Genomic DNA, 21,316 nt, shown 5'->3' on the forward strand with positions numbered 1-21,316 from the left:
CCCCTGGGCAGCCGCGCGGGCAGCGACTTCGCTTTAGCCCGGCTTCCCTTATCCTTGGCTTCTGTTCTGGTTGGTCCCCCCTCCCGCTCCCGTACTCCTTTCTAGAACAGGCCTGCTGGAGTTTTGTGAACCTTTTGAGAATGTCGCCTTCAGTTGCACTTTTTTTTTGAGTCAGGGTTTCACTCTGTCGCCCAGGCTGGTGAGTGCAGTGGCACGCTTACGGCCACCGCAGCCTCGACCTGCTGGGCTCAGGCGATCCTTTCACCTCAGCCTTCCAGGTAGCTGGGGCTACAGGCGCGCGCCACCACGCGGCTGATTTTTTGACTTATTGTAGAGACGAGGTCTCACTACGTTGCCCAGGCTGGTCTCGAACTCCTGGGCTCAGGCGATCCTCCCGCCTCGACCTCCCAAAAGTGCTGGGATGACCGTCGCCAGCCCCTGAGCCCAGCCAGTTGCGCTTCATCCCCCAGCCCCAGCCCCCTCAGCCCCCCACCCCCCACCCCTCCGGGTTCGAATCTCCTGGATCTTAGGTGGAACTGTGGTTCTGACTTTGCAGATGGTCAAGGCAGATGCCCGTACCTTCATCTTTAAAGTATTGTCCATCTGTGGAGTGGAGAAATTGTAGTGTCTTAAGTGGGTGAATTTTGCATCTAGGTTGAAGTCAAGCATCCTTTCTGTTTCCTAAGGGGTGTTTGCATTTCTTTTTCGGTAAAACTGCCTTTTCGTCTTTACCTGGCTTTTTAAAGCATGGAGTTTGTAATCTTTTCCTCGTTTGAAGTAGGTGTTTGAATATTGTCCGTCGTATATTTTTCTCACCTTGTCTTTAGTTCTGTTTTTTTTTACTCTGCACAGTTTTTTGTAGCCATTCATTCGTTGTTTTTTTTTTTTCTTTTAAGAAAAAAAAGACCGGGCTTGGTGGCTGAGCCTGTAATCCCAGCACTTTGGGAGGCCGAGGTGAGAGAATTGCCTGAACCCACGGGTTTGAGACCAGCCCTGGCAACTTGGCAAGACCTCGCCTCTACAATAAATAAAAAATTAGCTGGGTGTGGTAGCACACACCTGTAATTCCAGCTTCTTGGAAGGTTGAGGCAGAATGATCGCCTAAGCCCAGCAGGTCGAGGCTGCGGTGGCCGTGAGTGTGGCACTGCACTCCAGCCTGAGCGATGAAGTGGGACTCCAACTCAAAAAAAAAAAACCCCAAAAAACGAAAGAAAAAATGGCTAGCTGCATGTCCCAGTGCTGTTTCTTGAATACCCTTTAAAAAAAAACTGATTTAAAATGTGGAGTCTCTAAAAAAAAGTGTTAGTCTGTTGGGCATTTCTTATTACCAAACTATTTTGATTCCCCTGGCATTTGTAACATGGTTTGGCTTTGAGATTTTTTCACTAGTAACTTCTATTTTATTAGTACTGAAGAATGAAACAAGATCCCAAATTCCTCTACTTTAATGTTTTTGTGAACTAAGTAAGGGTGATTCCTAACTAGTGGATGACTTCAAATCTCTTAACTTTTAGGAAGGACTAATGTGCACTTGGAGCAACAGAAATTCTGTCGCTAGCATCCCCTTCACAAACAGTTCCCAACAAAATCCTTCCTTTTAACAACACAGGCGTCGGGCAACCTCTTTGCGTCCCCTCTCATTGTGGGAGCTTTCTGTTTTCTCAGTAAATCCTGATTTCTCACTAAAAAAAAAAAAAAAGACACAGGCATTGGCTTCCAGTGGAAGCTGTTAGGAGGTGCTTCTTGTCATTTGCTTTGTTTTTGGAAAAAGTATGTTTCAGAATACACAATGTATTTGTTCTCGAAATGAGTTATGTCGTGCTAAAATTAAGTTGTATTTTCTTACAGACCTTTTCATTTTTATCATTTCAAATGTAGCTTCTCCATCTCCACTTAAGAATATATAAGCAGATATTTCTTTTATTTTTATTTTTGAGTTGTAGTCTCACTCCTTCACCCAGGCTGGGGTGCAGTGGCACGCACGCTCACGGCCACCCCAGTGTCGACCTTCTGGCTCCAGCGATCCTTCCACCTCAGCCTTTCGAGTAACTGGAACTACAGATGTGCACTACCACGCCCGGCTATTTTTTAATTTTATTGTAGAGATGAGGTCTCGCCAAGTTGCCCAGGCTGGTCTCGAACCCATGGGCTCAGACAGTCTACTCGCCTCAGCCTCCCAAAGTGCTGGGATTACAGGCTGAGCTTCCGAGTTCGGCCAGCAGATATTTAATTGACTATTTTTAGTGTATATTCTGTTTAAAACAAAGTATAAGTCAGTACTTTTCCAAATTTAAAAAAAATTTATGATCTAGACAGTTGTCATTCCCAAATTGCTTAAGATTCCCAGTCTTCTTAAAGGAGAAATTTGTGTTAAGTCAAAGTTTGTCTAGTTGAAAGCTTTTCCAGATATTTTAAGTGCATCATAATGAAATAAAAAATATAGTGGGTAATAATTGGATGGATTTGCTCTGCAGAGTACATCAAGTTAGGGAAAAAAATGAAGATCCATTCCATGGACCAAGGAGCAGAGCACATAGTAGTTCTGTCCTCAGAGGGAAAACCATTCGAGTACAGCTATGGCATGGAACAAGTGAGGTAGGGAACTTTCTCTCTATTATTAAAAATTATCTTAATTTTACTCAAAGGACAGTAATAATTATTGTAGGGAAATGTCACCATATATTAGTCTTATCCCTTGCTTCATATAGTCGCATCTTAAGTAGATGATGAATTCTGAACAGTCCAGTGAAGTCCATCAGTATACCACTTACCATGTGTCTCCTAGGGCAGGTGTCATGTGTTGGCTTTAAATAGTCAGTCTGACTGGTCCTAAACTGGACTTTCACATTCATTAACTCATTTGATCCTCACAGTAATCCTGTAAGTTAAGTTTCCAGAAATAAAAGTTTTCAACCTAGAGGAAAAAGAAATGCATTATCATAGAATGGATTCATGAGATTTTTCCTGATAGATCATATAAATTAGAACTTATTTTCATCTTGCATTTATTTCTGCATTATAAAAATATCATTTGCATATGAATATTTTATAATCATATTATTATGTAATGCACGTAATTTTCTTCTTAAACTACTAATAAAACACATAGTGGGCAACCCCTTTGGGTTCCCTCCCGCTGTGGAAGCTTTTCTGTCCTCTCAATAAATCCTACTTTCTCAAAAAAACAAAACAAAATACATAGTATTTAAAAAATAATTATATATGTACTGCAGGTGAAGTAGCAAATTTAAAGTTTTTCTTGAGTTTCATTCCTAAAATACAATTGATAGTTCTAAAATCTTTGTTGTGATTTTCATTATGATAATTAACATAAGATGTATTTTCTTTCATCAGATTTCAAAGCATTTTACAAGAAAAAAACATAATTCAAATCACATGTGGAGACTATCATTCTCTTGCACTCTCAAAAGGTATTTTTCTGGAATATTAATCCTTTTTAGAAATAATAAATGTGTATATGTGTACAGGCAATAGAATGTATATAACCTCACTTTGTAACAGTACAGAAATATGGTTTTGAATTTGATTTGGTTCAGAGTACTGTTCTTTTTTTTTTTTTTGAGTAGGAGTCTCACTCCTTAGCCCAGACCAGAGTGCAGTGGCACGCTCCTGGCCACCGCAACCTCGACCTGCTGGGCTCCGGCGATCCTTCCCCCTCAGCCTTCCAAGCAGCTGGAACTACAGGCATGCGCTACCATGCCTGTCTAATTTTTTTGATTTACTGTAGAGATGAAGTCTCGCCAAGTTGCTCAGGCGGGTCTCGAACCCGCGGGCTCAGGCAGTCCACTCACCTCAGTCTTCCAAAGCGTGGGATTACAGGCTGAGCCACCGAGCCCGGCTAGAGTACTGTTCTTAAAGGAGATACAAAATAAGAGAATTCTTGAGTCTGTACAGTCTTGAGATTTTCATAGTTAATATTCCATGTTTTTATTTTTCAAGTACAAAACAGTAAAAATTTTCTAAATAATCAGAATCATTCTTGTGAATCTGATGCAGACCTGGGTTCCCCTTTTCTGGAAACTTCTTTCCTTTTCCTAGGACTCTTCCAGCTCAGAATCAGGTCAGGAGCTCAGAATTCCCTGAGTCTGTATGAGGCCAGGTTCAAGCCTCTGGTGTATTTCATGTTAGCTTTGGAATTCACAGGTTCTCCCCAGACCTTTTAGCATTTCCTATCAGGTACTGTAATGGTGGGAAATAGAAGGAGTGAATATGGATTGTTTTCTAAGAAATCTGACTGTGAAAGGAATAATTAAGACAGAAGGGTGGCAGAGGATTAATAAATTGTTAATATATTGGATAGATGTTCATAAACTGAGTGGAAGCTGGGATTTGAGGGACATTAATAATTAGCAGGTATTTGACCTACACTGAGTCCTGTTGAGATTTGAGTGTATGAACTTGTATTGGAAACAAAAATTGGTTATTTGACTTCATCTATTCATGAACAAATATTTCATAGTATCTGTTATATTCAGACTATGAAGATGAAACAGACACACCCTGCCTTTAAGAAGCTCAGGTCTAGTGGTATATGTGCAAAAGGAAGGGAATATTCAGGGTTTATTATTGATAAATAAAAATATAGAAATTAAAGTAGGGGTTGGGCATGTTGGCTCACACCTATAATCACTGAGGCAAGAGGATTGCCTGAGCCCAGAGGTTCAAGACCAGCCTGGGCAACTTGGGGAGACCCCATCACTATAAAAACAAACAAACAAACAAAAAAAACAATTAGTTGGGGCTTGGTGGCACTTGCCTATAGTCCAGAAGGTTCACCTGAGCCCAATTGGTCGAGGCTACAGTAGCCATGAGCGTACCACTGTACGCTAGCCTGGGTGACAGAGTGAGACTCTGGCTCAAAAAATATATATAAAATAAGGGAAAAAAAGTTGGAGAAGAAAGAAAGAAAACTACTCTTGCTCATCATTACATTCCTGGTGGCTGATAGGCACATGATAATTCTGTTTGGAGGAGAGACTGCTTCCTACCAGACCCTGCACAGTATCTTGCAAAGAGGTGCTCAGTAAACATTAATTCTCTGATGTATTTTTTCAGACTCCATTAGATATTGTTAGCTCTATTAGATAACATTAGGAACTGTCCCTGAAAAATATGCTTCATGTATTCAGTTAATGAAAGAAGAAACTGACTCTTTCAAGAACTGTGCTGTACTTTCAAATGAATTTCTAAGTTGTTTAGTTGGGAGCTTTAGGCACATGAGAGGGAGGGAGATAGAGAAAACAGTAGTTGTAGATTTTATTTTCTCAGAGGTAGAAATCATGTGGGTGTTTTAAAGTAATTATTTCTTGAATTTGATTTTAATATGTTCAGATAGCTTCATTCTACCCTTTGTGAGAGAGATAAGGAAGTATAGTTGTTAATACTAAAGAGAAGATTCTATGTTTTTCTGAGTTAGGCATATGAGATCTGAGTGTTCTATTGGTGCGAAGGGAGAGATTGTGATAGTGACTATGTAGTGCATATATAATACCCTAGGGTATTGTCTGCTGCATTTTAAACTTAGTAAGACAGGATTTTCTTTTGTTTATGTCAAGGTGGTGAACTTTTTGCCTGGGGACAGAACCAACATGGCCAGCTTGGAATTGGAAGGATGTTTCCCTCAACCTGCACACCACAGATTGTGGAAGACCTGGCAGGAGTGCCCTTGGTTCAGATTGCTGCAGGAGAAGCCCACAGCATGGCCTTATCTATGTCTGGAAACATTTACTCATGGGGGAACAATGAATTTGGACAACTAGGCCTGGGCCACACTGAGAGTAAGGAGCATATTCTCAGATTCATGCTATCAATACATGTATTTGTTAGATAAGAGATGCATTTAACACGGAGTTTTCTGTCTTCACTTACATTTGCACTATTCTTCCTAATTACCTCTCTGTCTTCAGGGTGGTATCAGTCCAAGAGCCGTGTGGAGTGTGCATATTGTTACTGTAATTGAGACACGTTTCAGGGTATGTGTGAAAAGGGAAAGTACACTGGATTAGGGGATCAGAAACCTGGATAGTGATTCCCACTTTGCTGTTTTCTACGTGCAGGGTCTTACCCAGTCACTTAACTTTTGCTATGCCTTACTTTCTTTTCCTGTAAAGCGCAATTGGATGAGGTGACCTCCAAGGTACCTTTTCACTTAAAGTCTATTAATATAATCATATTGTTAGAAAAGGATACTAACGTTCTATTAGGAAACTCACATATTCTGATCTTATTCTATAAGGAACCAATTATGTCTGTATACACAGACACACACATACATACACGTACGCACACATGCACATGAAAAAACATGTAATTCTCATTATTGAACAAAGCAGATGGCAAAATGTCTCATGATCCCCAACAACTTTTTAGAGTTTTTAGGTATAATAAATTCGCTGCTTTGTCTAGCGATGGTTTGTATGTATTACCCTGGATCCACTGGTTAGACACCGCATTTCTCCCTGACACCGTCCAGTGCTCATTATGTGGGGTAACACATTAGCCAGTGTTAGAAAAATATCCAGAGGAGAGAAGAGGATAAAGCGTCCATTAAATTATTTTTGCTGAACCTCTGAGTGCTTCGACAGGGAAGTAATCATGAAGGAAAGATGATGTAGTAAGAGGTGAAGACACTGTAGTGAATAATTTAAAAGAAAAAAAGGAGCTTTAAGTTCATTAAAATAATTTTGGATGAGAATTGAACATGTCTGATGTACTGCAGTGAAAGTTAATGAAGCCAGGTAGAAATGAGCAGAGCGGGCTCTGGGTTGTGACTTGATCTTTTACACGTAGGTGTCCTTAAGTGTGACCTATAGGCACCTTGGAGGCCACCGCACCCAAACTTGTCACCTCCCACCTTTAGACCTAGAACTTGGGCCCAAATATGTCAATATAGAGCCTTTCTTGTCAGCATGTGATGGGAACTGCTGTCTCTGGGTTGAGAGGAAGTAGTCCAGGTAACCCTCCTGTGAAGCTCAGCATTTCCTTTTGGTCACTTCACCTATTTTTTTTTCTCTTACATAGATAAAGATTCTCCTTCCCTTATTGAAAAACTGGACAATCAGGAAGTTGAATTTCTTGCTTGTGGTGGCTCTCACACTGCCCTGCTCACACAGGTAATATACCCTTGTCTCTTTTTGACTGTATTTCTGGAAGAACATTTTGGATGGCAAATTAGTGTTTCCCAGGGAAGAAAAGTTTTCACTTCCCATACATAGGACTGTCCTGGTAATTTGTGACTTTTTTTGAGTTAGGGGCTCACTCTGTCACCCAGCTGGAGTTAATTGGCATGATCATGACTCACTGCAGCCTCGAACTCGGGTTTAGGTGATCCTCCCACTTCGCCTCCTGAGTAATTGGGACTACAGGTGTGTGCCACCATGCCTGGCTAATTTTTAGTTTGGTTTTGTTTTTTATAGAGACAAGGTCTCACTGTGCTCCCCAGGCTGGTGCTGGGATTATGGGCCTGAGCCACGCACCTAGCCTTTAGCTTGTTTTTATTAATTATTCACTGATGCAGAGGCGTCAGCAAAAATTACTTATGTATTTCTCTAGTATCTGATATGAAGTTCTTTTTCCTTAGGATGGGCTGGTGTTTACTTTTGGTGCTGGAAAGTATGGGCAACTTGGTCACAATTCAACACAGAACGAGCTAATTCCCCGTTTGGTGGCTGAGTTTGTTGGAAATAGAGTGAGCCAGATAGCATGCGGAAGGTAAGTTCTAAACCATCAGTGACAATTTATAAAATGAGTACAATAAACTAGATAGTAATGTAATTAAATTTCCATCAGTTTCTTTGAGGTATAAGTATCAAACATTTTTAAATGGGTGAAGGTGCTTTGTTTACATTATTAGATGATCACAATAAACCATTTACTGTACGCATTTATTTTCTTTGATTTTTAAATGAGCAAATACAATTCACTTTCTGTTGCCTCTTTAGTGAAATTCCCTTTTAATGATTCAGATGCATTTTAATCTTTGATAAAAATAAATTGTTATTTATTTGGGAAAAATAAAGTATGAATCACAAAGGATTTTTCATTAATGTAATCACCATCTCTCACAACCTTTTGGGGTAACATACTTTTCAGTTACCATAATTCTTTCATAGTAGCCTACTTTAATCACATTAAAGTATAAGACAGAATCAGTGGTGGTCTGAGTGTAATATTCCTGAGTAGTTTGATTTTTTTCTTTTTTTTTTTTTTTTTTTGAGTTGGAGTCTCACTCCATTGCCCAGTCTGAAGTGCAGTGGCATGCAATGATCCTTACACTTCAGCCTTCCAAGTAGCCGGAACTATAGGCGTGTGTGCTACCACGCCCGGTTAATTTTTGATTTATTGTAGACACGAGTCTTGCCAAGTTGCTGGGGCTGGTCTTGAACCCGTGGGCTCAGTCAGTCGACTCACCTCGGCCTCCTAAAGTGCTGGGATTACAGGCTGAGCCACCTAGTAGTTTGATTTTTTATTTTTATTTTTTGAGTTGGAGTCTCTGTTTCCCAGGCTAGAGTGCAGTGGCATGCTCCTGGCTTACCGCAGCCTCGACCTGCTGGTCTCAGGTGATCCTTATGCCTCAGCCTTCTGAGTAGCCAGAACTTCAGGTGCACACTACCACACCCAGCTAATTTTTTTATTTATTGTAGAGTCAAGGTCTCACCATGTTACCCAGGCTGGTCTCAAACGCGTGGGCTCAGGCAGTCCTCTCGCCTCAGCCTCCCAAAGTGCTGGGATTATAGGCTTGAGCTACCGTGCCTGGCTGAGTGGTTTGATTTTTACAGCTCATTTAAAAAATATGTTAGGAGGAGTGAGGACCACCTAGTATCCCAAACTTCACCTGCATGCAGCCTGCTTATATAATAAATCCTCACTTGCACCCCACAATTCTATAATAAATAATATATATATAAATAATAAAAATGAAAAAATATTTTCCTCTAGATAATGCTTATTCTTTCTTCATTTATTTATTTTTAAATTTTATTTTAAAGATGTGGGGTACAATTCAGGGTTAGGTATACAAATGTTGATTATGCAGGTACTCTTGTTGATGAGGTGTGCCCTTCCTTCCCCTAGCAGTTTGCCTCAACTGCCAATCCCACACCCCCCCATCAGTTTCCCACTACTACCGATCCCTTTCTTATAGTATATGATAGTTGTTCAAGGTCCGGTTATGAGTGAAAACATATGGTACTTTGTTCTTTGTTTCTGTGATAGGTCACTGAGTATGATCGAATCTAAATCCATCAAGGTTGTTGCAAAGTCCATATGTTTGTCCTTCTTTATGGCTGCATTGTATATATGTACCACATTTTTGAAATCTAGTCCAACTTTGTTGGTTCCATGTTTTTCCTATTGTAAATAGAGCGCAACAAACATACATGTGCTGGTTTTTTTTTTTGTAGAATGATTTGAGTTCCTCTGGGTATATTCCCAATAAGGGAATTGCTGGGTGCTGGGAAGGTCACTCTCTAGTTCTTTCAGAAATTGCCACACTGTCTTCCAAAGAGTTTGCACTAGGTTGCATTGCCAGCAGCAGTGTAGAAGCATTCCTTTTTCTCTTCATCCTTGCCAGCATCTGTTGTTGCTTGTTTTATTAATGATGGCCATTCTTATTGGGGTTAGGTGGTGTCTCAATGTGGTTTTGATTTGCATTTCTCTGATGATGAGTGAGGCTGAACATTTTTTTATGTGTCTGTTGGCTGCCCATATATCTTCTTTTGAGAAGTAGATACACTTATTCTTTTGGGCAGTTTTTTTCCTTGTTTAACATAGAACAAATTCAGCTCTTATAACATTGAGTTCATTTGTTCAGCAAAACCCTTTCTGTGAAAAACTAGTGTACATACTTTCAGACTATAGACATAGTTTTATGATCTCAGTAAAATTACATAAAATGACTAATATTATTAAAGTAAACTAGATTATTAAAATAAGATCCTCTTCACCAAAGAAACATTCTCTTTGGACCGGCTGCGATGGCTTGTGCTTGTAATCTCAGCACTTCAGGAGGCTAGGGCAGGAGGATTGCTTCAGGCCAGGAGTAAGAGACTAGCCTGGAAAACACAACAAGGCCTCATCTCTACAAAAAAATTAAAAAATTAGGCATGGTGGCACACACATGTAGTCCTAGCTACTCAGGAGACTGAAATGGGAGAATTGCTTGAGCTTAGGAGGTGGAGGCTGCAGTGAGCTATGATTGTGCCAGCGCATTCCGGCCTGGGCAACAGAGTAAGACCTTGTCTCTAAAAAGATAAATTTTAAAAAAGAAATGTTCTCTTCATATTGATAACTTGTTTTCATTCATTACCTCTTAACCAAAGCAGCAGTATCTCTCCTTTGGATTCTCCATTATATATTCCTCTGAGTAGCATGTATTCCAAGAGAAGGAGGCCAGGTAGAGATATGTCTTCTTGCCAACCAGTACAGCCCCCCTCCTAACAGGAGAGTTCTCTGGAAGGAAGCACAAAACTGACTGAAAGCCATGATACTCAGAGTCACTTTATAAGAAAAGGACGGAAACTAGTCCCAAAGGAGACACATAGGTTGAAGGTTAGGGAGAGCTCCAAATGCCGAGCTCCCTGTTGAACCACCTGTCAAGTGTGGTCCCAGGGCCCTCCATGAGTAACACAGACTCTCTATCACTTGGAAAATTCTGCGTGTGTAGAGGTTACCTCCCAGAAATGGGACAGAAGCCAGACCCCTCTCTGGGCAAGGCTAAGTTCCTTGCTACACACCAGTGTAGTGGGAAAGACCAGTGAGCAAATCAGTATGAAAATTAGTGTGATTTAAGTCCTTGGGAAATTGAATGAGAGTTCCACTACTTGTTCTTTCAGGATGAGGAGAGGAGGGACTCAACATGGCTCCACAAGGTGGTAGCTCAAGCTGAGGCTTAAAAAGCATCAAGAGGCAAGGGAAGCTGCTTGTTCCTAACAGAGGGAACACCATTTGTCAACGGTGACACCATTGTCTGAGAGGCTTTCAGGTTCCAAGCCTTCTCAGTCACATAATGACTTCTTGGTTTCCAGTGGTTTTTATACTTTGAAAGCTAGTTAATTAGTTTTATTTTCACCGGGTAACCTAATTTTACTGTATTGCTAAATACTGTCATCATTGTGATAATCAATAATTGACCATAGGTGCTTTTATTTAATAGGTCACACACACTTGCCTATGTTTCTGATTTGGGAAAGGTCTTTTCCTTTGGTTCTGGAAAAGAAGGACAACTGGGAAACGGTGGGACATGTAATCAGCTGATGCCACTTCCCATGAAATTACCATCAAATGAAGAACTCAGATTTGGTAAATTGTATAGAAGCACAGGATTTGGCATAATACCATTTTTGGAGGAAGTGATTTTTCTAAGTTTATAATGTGGCATAGAAAGCAATGTATGTATATAAAGGGAGTTTCTCTAACTATTGGCTTCATTTTTCTATTTGTAAACAATTTAAAAGAGTCAGTCTAATTTATTAAATTAAAATAACCATTATTTTATGTTACTCCTTCAGATTAGCATCAATGCAAATTTAAATGATAGCCAAATAAATAGACTGTGTATATTTAGAGGCATTTGAAGCTCTGATTCCAGTTTGTAAGAGACTTATGAATGCCATGGTGATTGGTTGTCCTGTCTGGTTCACTTGACCCTTAGTCATGTAAAACCCTCAGAATGATGGGCAGTGGGCATATGTTGGGCACTGTAACTGTGCTCAGCACCTACCTCTGTTGTCTTGCTGATCCTTGTAACAGTTCTGGGAGGTTCTGTCACTTCTGTTTACTGGAGGATCTAGAGACTTGGAAAGCAAAGGGTTGGCCACTTAGTGAGTATCATGAACAGTAGAGTCATGAACAATAGAGTCACTTCCTTAAGCAGTCATCTGTTACCTTGATTCCTTATAACTAGGTACATGGGCTTGAAGTACTTACACTGTTCATAGCCAGCAGTCATTGGTTAAATCTTGAGAATATGCTTCTGAGTAACAGAGCAGAATTAAACTAGGCAACTGTTAACTGATCAAATACTTGTTTATGTTTTATACATAAGCATTTATATCAGTTATGTATATGAAACTGATGTCACGTCAACCTTATGAATCACCTATGTTTGCCAGTTGGGCTTCTTAATTGATGGAAAATATGTTGAGTCTTTGTCGATTAAAAAGATAGCATGACTATGTTAAAGAAGAATCTGAAGTTATTTAAATTGAATATTCAAGTTTGTGCTAAATGATTTTTTAAACTCTTATTTCTGTGCATCCTTTTCAGAAAGCCATTCTTCAGAAAAGGAGTTAATAATGATTGCTGGAGGAAATCAAAGCATTCTGCTCTGGTTGGAGAAAGAGGTGAAAAGAGATCATGGGGTAGATGTTCTATAACTTGGTATTTTAAGCAAAACAAAGTGTAGTGAATTCTAAAACCATAAGGGGGGTACTAAACTGACTTTTGGGGAATAGCTAGACGTTATTAATCCTTTATTGTCTAAGCTACGTTAGCATTTACCCACAAAAACCAGCGTATTTGTCCCTGGTGAATATCAAATGAGTGTTTTTTCTTTAGACTACCTGTTGGAGGGCTCCTTGTTGATGGCATTTGGTCGTGTCCTAGTGAGCCAGTAGGGTGACAGATCCTAAAAATGACTTTGCCAAAGACCTAAAGTTCACAAGCTGGTAGTAAGTCCATAACTTCCCTGCCAAGGGAAATGGAGTTCCTCCCACTTCTGCCCACAGCCCCTTTAGTGTATTTCCTTCAAGGCTGTTTGATGTTCAGTTTAATCTGACTGTACTTGGATAAAATGCCGAGTGTTGGAGCACTCAGGGAAATTTATTTGGAGTCTGAGCCCCCTTGGACATGAAAGTAGCAGGCAAATGACTCCCTGTTAAAGAGTCTCATTTTGTGATTGTCCCAGAGCTGTATTATCCATATTTAAAAATCAGTTTTAGCTGGGCTCGGTGGCTCAGCCTGTAATCCCGCGCCTTTGGGAGGCTGAGGTGAGTGGATTGCCTGAGCCCGTGGGTTCGAGACCCGCCTGGCCAACTTGGCGAGATGTCATCTCTACAATAAATCAAAAACTAGCCGGGCGTGGTAGCGCACGCCTGTAGATCCAGCTACTTGGAAGGCTGAGGTGGAAGGATTGCCGGAGCCCAGCAGGTCGAGACTGCGGTGGCCGGGAGCGGCCACTGCACTCTAGTCTGGGCGACTGAGTGAGACTCCAACTCAAAAAAAAATAAAGAAATAAAAATAAAAATCAGTTTTACTCTGATTCGTAGATTGTGCCTAAAAGTTGGGTACCTATTTCTGATGTGTCTGAATTAATATATTTTACTTTTACGTTTGTTTACAGAATTCCTATGTTAATCTGAGGAGGAAAATTCCTACTTTGAATGAAGGAACTGTAAAGAGATGGATTGATGATGTGGAGACTAAGCGGTGGCAAAGTACAAAAAGGTACACCCATGTGTCTGACTGGGTGCTGGGTGTCTCTCTAAAGTGTCACTTTCCGGAATGGTTATGTGCAGTGTAGAGATGGGAGATTTTCTAATCCGCTCATGTATTAGGGTTTTCCAGAGAAACGGAAACAACAGGATATGGGTGTATATGTCTCTTAATTTATCTTTCTGTCTGTCTACTGTCTGTCTATAAGGGAGAGAGAGAGGTATTTTTTAAGGAGCTGGTGCATGTGATTGTGGGGGCTGGCAAGCCCTCAATCTGGAGGGCAGGCCAGCAGGATAGAGAAAAAAAGAAGGTTGCCTGTTGCAGTTTGAGTCCAAGGCAGTCTGGAAGTAGGATTCCCTCTTCCTAGGGCTATGTCAGTCTTTTATCATAAGACCGTCAACTGATTGGATGAGGCCCACCCAAATTATGGAGGGTGATCTGCTTTACTTAGTCCATTGTTTTATTTATTTATTTTTGAGTCATAGTCTCACTCTGTCACCCAGACTGAAGTGCAGTAGCACACTCACAGCCACTGCAGCCTTGACCTGCTGTGCTCAGACAATCCTTCCGCTTCAGCCTTCTAAGTAGCTGGAACTACAGGCATGTGCCACCAAACCCAGTTAATTTTTTTGTCATGTTACCCATCTGGTCTCAAACCCTGGGTTCAGGCAGTCCCCTTGCCTCTGCCTCCCAAAGCAGTTCACTGTTTTAAATGCTAATCTCAACTAAAAAATACCTTCACAGAAACATCTAGAATAATCTTTGACCAAATATCTGACTACTGTGGCCTAACTAAGTTAACACATAAAAGTATCCATCACTGCTAGCATATAGGCTCCACCTTCTTTTGCTATGGGAATTCTCTGGGCCTTTAATATGTTTTTGGATATTGCGACTCTGGGCAGGAAATATTTAGTCTACAGTATTTCCCAGTCCCATGTGCTCCTGGAACCACTTGATTGTGTACCTCCTAGTCATAGATGAACAGTTTGGACGGTCCTTTCTAAACCTTAGAACTCTGATGGTCTGTCAAGATTATGCTTGCTCTTATAAACATCTTCTTTTGAAGATATTTTTAGGTATGACTTCCTTTTTTTTTTTTTTGAGTTGGAGTCTCACTCTGTCACCCAGACTGGAGTGCAGTGGCACGCTCCCGGCCACCGCAGCCTTGACCTGCTGGGCTCTGGTGATCCCTCTGCCTCAGCCTTCCAAGTAGCTGGAACTACAGGCGTGTGCTACCACACCTGGCTAATTTTTTTGATTTTATTGTAGAGATGAGGTCTCGCCAAGTTGCCCAGGAGGGTCTCGAACCCGTGGGCTCAGGCAATCTACTCACCTCAGCCTCCCAAAGCGCTGGGATTACAGACTGAGCCACCGAGCCCGGCTAGGTATGCCTTTCTAATTCTAGAAAATAGTTGTACAAAAATTGCATCATAATTTGCAGAGCATAAATGATCAAGAACTATCTCTTATTCTTTGATGAAACTGAGCATACCTCCACCTTTTCATTTGATTTCTGATAATTAATTTTATTTCTACTTTAGAAGAACAGAAATAAATAAGGCTTGCATAGTTGGCGGGGTGTGAAGTTTTATTTGCCCAAGCAAGTGCTGGCCCTGGATTAAGCCTTTTCCCCTTTATCTCAGGCTTCTTTTGAGTGTGTAAACCTTTTTGTTCCCCATGTTTATCACTGAAAATTTGAGATTTAGCAACTGAAATAGACTTTTAGATGCCAAGATAATATGCACACATACCAATAGGAGACAGAGGGAGATGTTTGAAGGACAATTAAAAGATGTATGTATCATGTCTCATACTATAAAGGGGCATACTGTTTGGTTTGGTTTAACCACTATCTTATTTCTAATGTAGGGAAATCAGAGAGATATTTTCATCTCCTGCTTGTCTGACGGGAAGTTTTTTAAGGAAAAGGTAATATATATAATAAACTTAAATTCTATTTAAAATATCATAAAAGAGTACAAAAGTACGAGGGTAAAATATGTATATATTTCCTTTTTTATGCACATATATTCTTTTACCAAAAATGAGATCATACTGTTTTAGATATTGCTTTATACTTAATTTTTGTCCATTTTTCATTTTATTCAATTTCTGTGATCAATATTTTTCTGTAACATCATTTAAAATCTACGTGATGTTCCCTGGGAAGGTCATACCTTAATTTATTTAACCATTTCTTTATTGCTAGATAATAAGGGTTTTTTGAATTTTTAAACATTAGGAAACTTTGTAATTCTTTTCCCAAACATTTTTATATTATATTTATTTTTCTTTAAAATATTTTCCCAATTTTAGGCACTAAATATATGTATTATTTTACAAAGACTGTGTCTGTTTTTAGACAGTGAAACTGTTGTCAGCATAAACATGATTGATGGGTTAAGATACTTACACATTTCATTAATAATTTTCTATTGAAGTACTAAGAATTTACTGTCCTGAAGCCCTTTGTTCTGGTCCCACTTTTCAGTTCTTGTAACTGGAAGAAATTATTGTTTTTTCATAAGCAGGAAAAACCTTTATTTTTTTCTGTGACATTTTACTGGGAAATAAATATTTATTAATAATTTATCTTAGATAAGACAGTGTCTGAGTTAAAGTCTTATAGTATATAGGAAGTCCCTAACATGCAAAAGAATTCCATTCTGAGAGCTCGTTTGTAAGTCCAATTTGGTTTAAGTCCAACTTAGCCTAGGTACCCAACTAGCACAATCAGCTAGATAATACTGTATGTTTTTAATGGGCTACACTGACACCTGGTGGAGAGATATAATACATAAAAGCAGGTATGCATCTTAAAAGTTCATAACATGAAGGTTCCTATGTAGTGGACTTACTGTATATAGTTAATGCAGCATTGATATTTTTTGGTATTTTAGAAAATAATCGTGTTGCCTCTTGCATTTTCAATTGTATTTGTATTCAGCCAAATTATTACATTTATTACAAAGTTGAGAAAAAAAGGTAATTTTATTGAAATGGGGTAAACTCCAGAAGAAAACTTTGCATTTATTTATTTATTTATTTTGAGTTGGAATCTCACTCTGTCGCCCAGACTGGAGTGCACTGGCCGCTCCCGGCCACCGCAGCCTCGACCTGCTGGGCTTCCAATTAACTGGAACTACAGGCGCGTTCTACCACGCCCAGCTAATTTTTTGATTTATTGTAAAGACGAGGTCTCGCCAATTTGCCTGGGCGGGTCACGAACCCGTGGGCTCAGGCAATCCACTCACTTCAGCCTCCCAAAGGCACGGGATTACAGGCTGAGCCACTGAGCCCAGCTGAAAACTTTGCATTTAGATAGATAATCTAATAAAATACTTAATTTTGAAGTGTCCTTTTTCATTTACTTATCCACTTATTTACTTTGTCCGACAGAAGAGCTACAGACGCAATGTCTATTCGTTTGGACTTAAATAAAGCAAGAAGCATCTTTAACGAGTTAACCCAAAAGGACTGGATTACTAATACGGTGGTATTCTTCAGATTGTTATTTGGAAGAAAAAGTACATTCGAACATTTCTTATAAGTAACTAAAAATTTAAGAATAAATGTTTCGTTTAAAAGATTTTCTGAGACCTTGTAGTGTATGCAGTTAAGTTAAACTCAGATAGCAATCAGGGGTTTGCTCATTTAGGATGATATAGTTGGTTAGTAGTCACATAGTGACTAATAGTAGTCAGATAGTCTAGTGCATCTGTACACTAACATACAATACATGCATATACATTCCTAGAAGGGTTGTTTTTAACTCATGGCTTTAGGAAGATTACTAAGGATTTGTTGAGATTGGCACACTAGAATAAGAACATTTTATATGCAATTCTTTTAAGCAGAAATATAGAAATGAGAACACTTTTGATAGGCATATTTCCCCTAACCAAGGACTGCCTGAATTCTTCCTCTGTGTTTTGTCCCATTGCACTTTCTTTTCTGTAGGTTCTAGGATATGCTTGTTCTTTCTGGGACTGTTGCTTCTTGTTTCAGCACCATTACTACTGTCTTTAGGTTTTCCACATGCAGATGCTTCACACATGCGTCCTTTATTAATTTAGCCTTTCTTAATTCAGCCTTTATTAACTTACTTCCCTGTTTTTTTTTTACTGGTTGACCTATGGATGGCATTTCCTGTGTTGTTCTCAATCTTTTTCTATGTCTTACTGTAGTTTCTTTTTTTTTCTGTCTCTCCGTTCTTCCTCTTTTTCCTTGCCCCCTCCATCACCCCACCTCAGTCTCTGTTTATATCTTTCTTATCTCTCCCTCTCTATCTTTCTCTGTTCTCTTCACCCTCTCTCTTTTCAGTTCCCTCAGCCTACTCTGTTGCTCTGTCTGCCACAGCCAGCATTCTCTATTTTAGCTGAAAAGGTTCTGTCTCATACACTTTTTTCTTTCAAGGGAGGAAGGAATGTTTAATTCTGTTAACTCTGGCAGAACTATGGCTCTACGAGGGTTCTGAAGTAAAGTGGATCTCTAATTATGTCCCTTTATTGGTACTCTACAGTGCTTAGTGCTGTCTGTAACATTCGCTCAAGAACTACCTTGTGGACTATTTTATCAACATTTGTTTTTGCTTATTTTCTTTGATTATTTAAACTCCTTCTCTTGGCACCAGTTGAGCTTTTTTCAGTAAGATTCTGAGTCATTGCTACTGAATACAGCCATGTTTTGAAATCTACCAAAAATAGAAACCCATTTCTGCATCTGTAAAGGGAAAGGGTTGGATCAGTTCATCACTAAGGGCTCTTCCTGCTTACTTAATATCTTAATTGTGCAGAAAATAATGATATGTAAATGACATAATCATAGGGCATTCTTCACCTTCTTGTTTCAGAAGAGATGGTAGAGATAGTTGGATTAGAAGACCTGTAATGCTTCTTTCTCTTGAGATTCTGTGGTATGGACTCTCAGGCTGTTGGCATGTGTCATTTACTCTGCAAACATTTGATTACTTGCTATATTCAGGGCACTGTAATGGTGACACTTGAAAAACAAGACTCCTTTTGGAAGCTCATAGTTCAGCAGGGAGACTGGCACATGTATACATTAGTGCAAACACTGGGTATGTCTTACAGCCTACTGTCTTCCCTAGTGTCTGTGTACAGTAAATATTTTTAGATGAGTTCAGTTATTAGGGCAGTGAAAGGGAACTTTCCTTACTCAAAGCAAGCTGCCCAAAGAAATTAGGAGTTTACCAGGCAACTGCATGGGGAAGGGCATTCTAGCCAGCCAGGAAAGTGTATACCAAGGCACAGTGTATGAAATGACAAAACGGGCTTGAGAATATCACAGTAGTTATGAAGGGGTTAGAGTGGGCAGGGAAGGTTGGGGATGTGGCTTGAGGGATGAGCAAGGAGTGCGTGCCATAGAGATATTAAATAAAGTTGTCAGATGTGTGTAACTCCAAGGACAGAACCTCATCATAGAAACCCAATATAATGCTTTAATGTAACAATTTGTATATTTAGGGCCAGGTACAGGTGCAGCTCATGCCTGTAATCCCAGCACTCTTGGGGACTGAGGCAGGGGGATTGCTTGAGTCCAGGAGTTTGAGACCAGCCTAGGCAACATAGCAAGAGTCTCTGTAAAAAAATTAGCTGGTTGTGGTAGTATACACCTGTAGTCCCAGCTACTCAGGAGGCTGCTGCAGGAGGATTGCCTGAGCCCAGAAGGTCAAGGCTGTGGTGAACTGTGATTGTGCCACTGTACTCTAGCCTGAGACCCCAACTAAAAAAAAAAAATGCATTTAGAAACATCATTTAGCCAATATTATAATATAATGATTAAGAGTTTAGGCTTTGGAGTCAGAAAGATGCAGGAATTCCCATTTAGTTGTGTGACTTTGAGCAGGTCACTCAATTTCTCTGAAGCACAGATTTCTCATCTGTGAAATGGGATTAATAATATCTATGTTATGGAGAAACTACAAGGATTAAATGACCTAATATATGTAAATCACTTAGCACAATATCTGACAAGTAGTAAGTACTTCATAAATAATAGCTTTGTCTTCATAGTGGGATCTTAATACTATCTAAGCATACATAACAAAAATTCAGAATTTCACTTGAATTTTTCCTGAAAAGTTGAATTCTGAATTGAGGAAATTACAGGGAGATTAGAAGGGCTAGAAACTAGAGTTTGTGGTGGAGACAGATGGGCCTATGGGGAGATAATAGCAAAACCATGTAAAATTTTGTTGTTGAGATTGTTACTTTTTGTTTGTCTTTTGATTTTTATTTTGTTTTGTTTTTTTTTTGGATTCTGATACATCCTTCCTCTAAAAATACCGAGATGTGATAGTGTGAACGAAGGTGTAGGACATATTACTTATTGTTGAGAGGGCTGCCTGGTCCGAATCTACCGTTCATGCAGTGTAACTCTTGCACGTGTGATTTCTTCTTGATCTTCTTCCTGTACCCCAGCTGTTGAATTGGGAGAATACTTGTCATATTCCCAAATTTGGGAGGATAGGTGAAATGAGATGTAAACAAGGATTTTAGAAAAAATAAATGATTATTCCGATTTAATGGCAGAATGGAATTTGAGGTCTTATACCTTCTTTTATTACCATAAGTTGCACCCAGTTCTGGCTGAGTTTTGAATGTCTTTTCTCTGATCATTTCTGACCACAGATAACTACCTGTCTCAGGGAGAGTCTTCTCAGAAACCTCCCATTTCGTTCTCCACACCAAGAAGCTTTAGAAGTTTTCTTCCTTCTACCAGAATATCCTGTGATGCATTATTCCAACAACTGGGAGAGCCTGGTGGTTCCATTTGCCGTGACTGTTTGTAAAATGAGTGCCCAGTCTTTATGGGGTCTAGGTAAGATTGATGATTTGAAAATACTTTCTTCTTCTTCTCAATGGAAAGGCATGCCTAGTACAATTTTGGAAAAATGTAGATAATTCTAAGGGCATTCATGGTTTTTAGTTCATGGGTTAGCATACCCTAAAATACTGTGATAATTACTGGGATTATCTAAAGCAGATTTTTCTAGTACCTTTTTAGAGCCCTTGAAATGATAGATGCATGCATAGCTTGGTCATGATGAGGTCCTTTGTCCTCAACTTTCTGTTATGAAAAATTTCACAAACACTAAGTTGAAAGAATAGTCCAGTGACTACTCAGTACTCTCTGATTTTATTGTTTTTTGATTTATTGTTGTCAGCAACAATAGATATGCTGCCATTTGTGCCTTCTCTTTGTTCATGTACAGATTACATTTTATTTTTGCTGAGCTATTTGAAAGTCAGTTGGAGACATGAGAGTTTGCCCATGTTTCAGCATTCATCTAAGAATATGGAACCCTACATTATTGTGGCATTATTATCATACCTAAGAAAATCAGCCACAATTCCTTAATATTGTCTAACATTCAGAGCATTCAAATTTCTAAACTTCCCTCCAAAAGAATTTTGTAGCTTTTTTTAGCCAAGCATGGTGGCTCATACCTGTAATCCCAGCACTTTAGGAGGCAGAGGTGAGAAGACTGCCTGAGTCCAGGGGTTCAAGACCAGCCTGGGCAACTTGGTGAGACCTTGTCTGTACAATAAATCAAAAAATTAGCCAAGCATGGTGGCATGCATCTGTGGTTCCAGCTGCTTGGAAGGCTGAAATGGAAGGATCGCAGATCACTTAAGCCTAGCAGGTCGATGCTGCGGTGGCTGTGAGTGTGCCACTGGACTTCAGCCTGGGTGACAGTGTGAGACTCCTACTCAGAAAAAAAGAATTGTATAGCTTTTTTAAAATAGAGAATTCAAGACAGTTGTCTTATAGCATGTCCCACACCCAGAATGTCTGATGCTGTCTTCCTCTTCCTGTATCTCTAGTACATTTGGAG

At 39.7% G+C, this 21,316-nt stretch overlaps 1 protein-coding gene across 1 annotated transcript in view; it reads left to right on the top strand.

The window, feature by feature from the left end:
- The window catches only part of HERC5 (HECT and RLD domain containing E3 ubiquitin protein ligase 5), a 59,534-nt gene that overhangs the window by 3,290 nt on the left and 34,928 nt on the right, over nucleotides 1–21,316 (top strand). The window contains exons 2-12 of the mRNA XM_021712041.1: nucleotides 2,475–2,595; nucleotides 3,355–3,431; nucleotides 5,577–5,798; nucleotides 7,042–7,133; nucleotides 7,601–7,731; nucleotides 11,174–11,319; nucleotides 12,286–12,362; nucleotides 13,361–13,464; nucleotides 15,325–15,384; nucleotides 16,855–16,948; nucleotides 20,109–20,298. Of these exons, the coding sequence (XP_021567716.1) occupies nucleotides 2,475–2,595; nucleotides 3,355–3,431; nucleotides 5,577–5,798; nucleotides 7,042–7,133; nucleotides 7,601–7,731; nucleotides 11,174–11,319; nucleotides 12,286–12,362; nucleotides 13,361–13,464; nucleotides 15,325–15,384; nucleotides 16,855–16,948; nucleotides 20,109–20,298 (1,314 nt within the window). The remainder of the gene's footprint in view (nucleotides 1–2,474; nucleotides 2,596–3,354; nucleotides 3,432–5,576; nucleotides 5,799–7,041; nucleotides 7,134–7,600; nucleotides 7,732–11,173; nucleotides 11,320–12,285; nucleotides 12,363–13,360; nucleotides 13,465–15,324; nucleotides 15,385–16,854; nucleotides 16,949–20,108; nucleotides 20,299–21,316) is intronic.

This window comes from Carlito syrichta, unplaced genomic scaffold, assembly GCF_000164805.1.
Source record: "Carlito syrichta isolate Samal-C Ts95f unplaced genomic scaffold, Tarsius_syrichta-2.0.1 Scaffold303036, whole genome shotgun sequence".
Taxonomy (NCBI): Eukaryota; Metazoa; Chordata; class Mammalia; order Primates; family Tarsiidae; genus Carlito; species Carlito syrichta.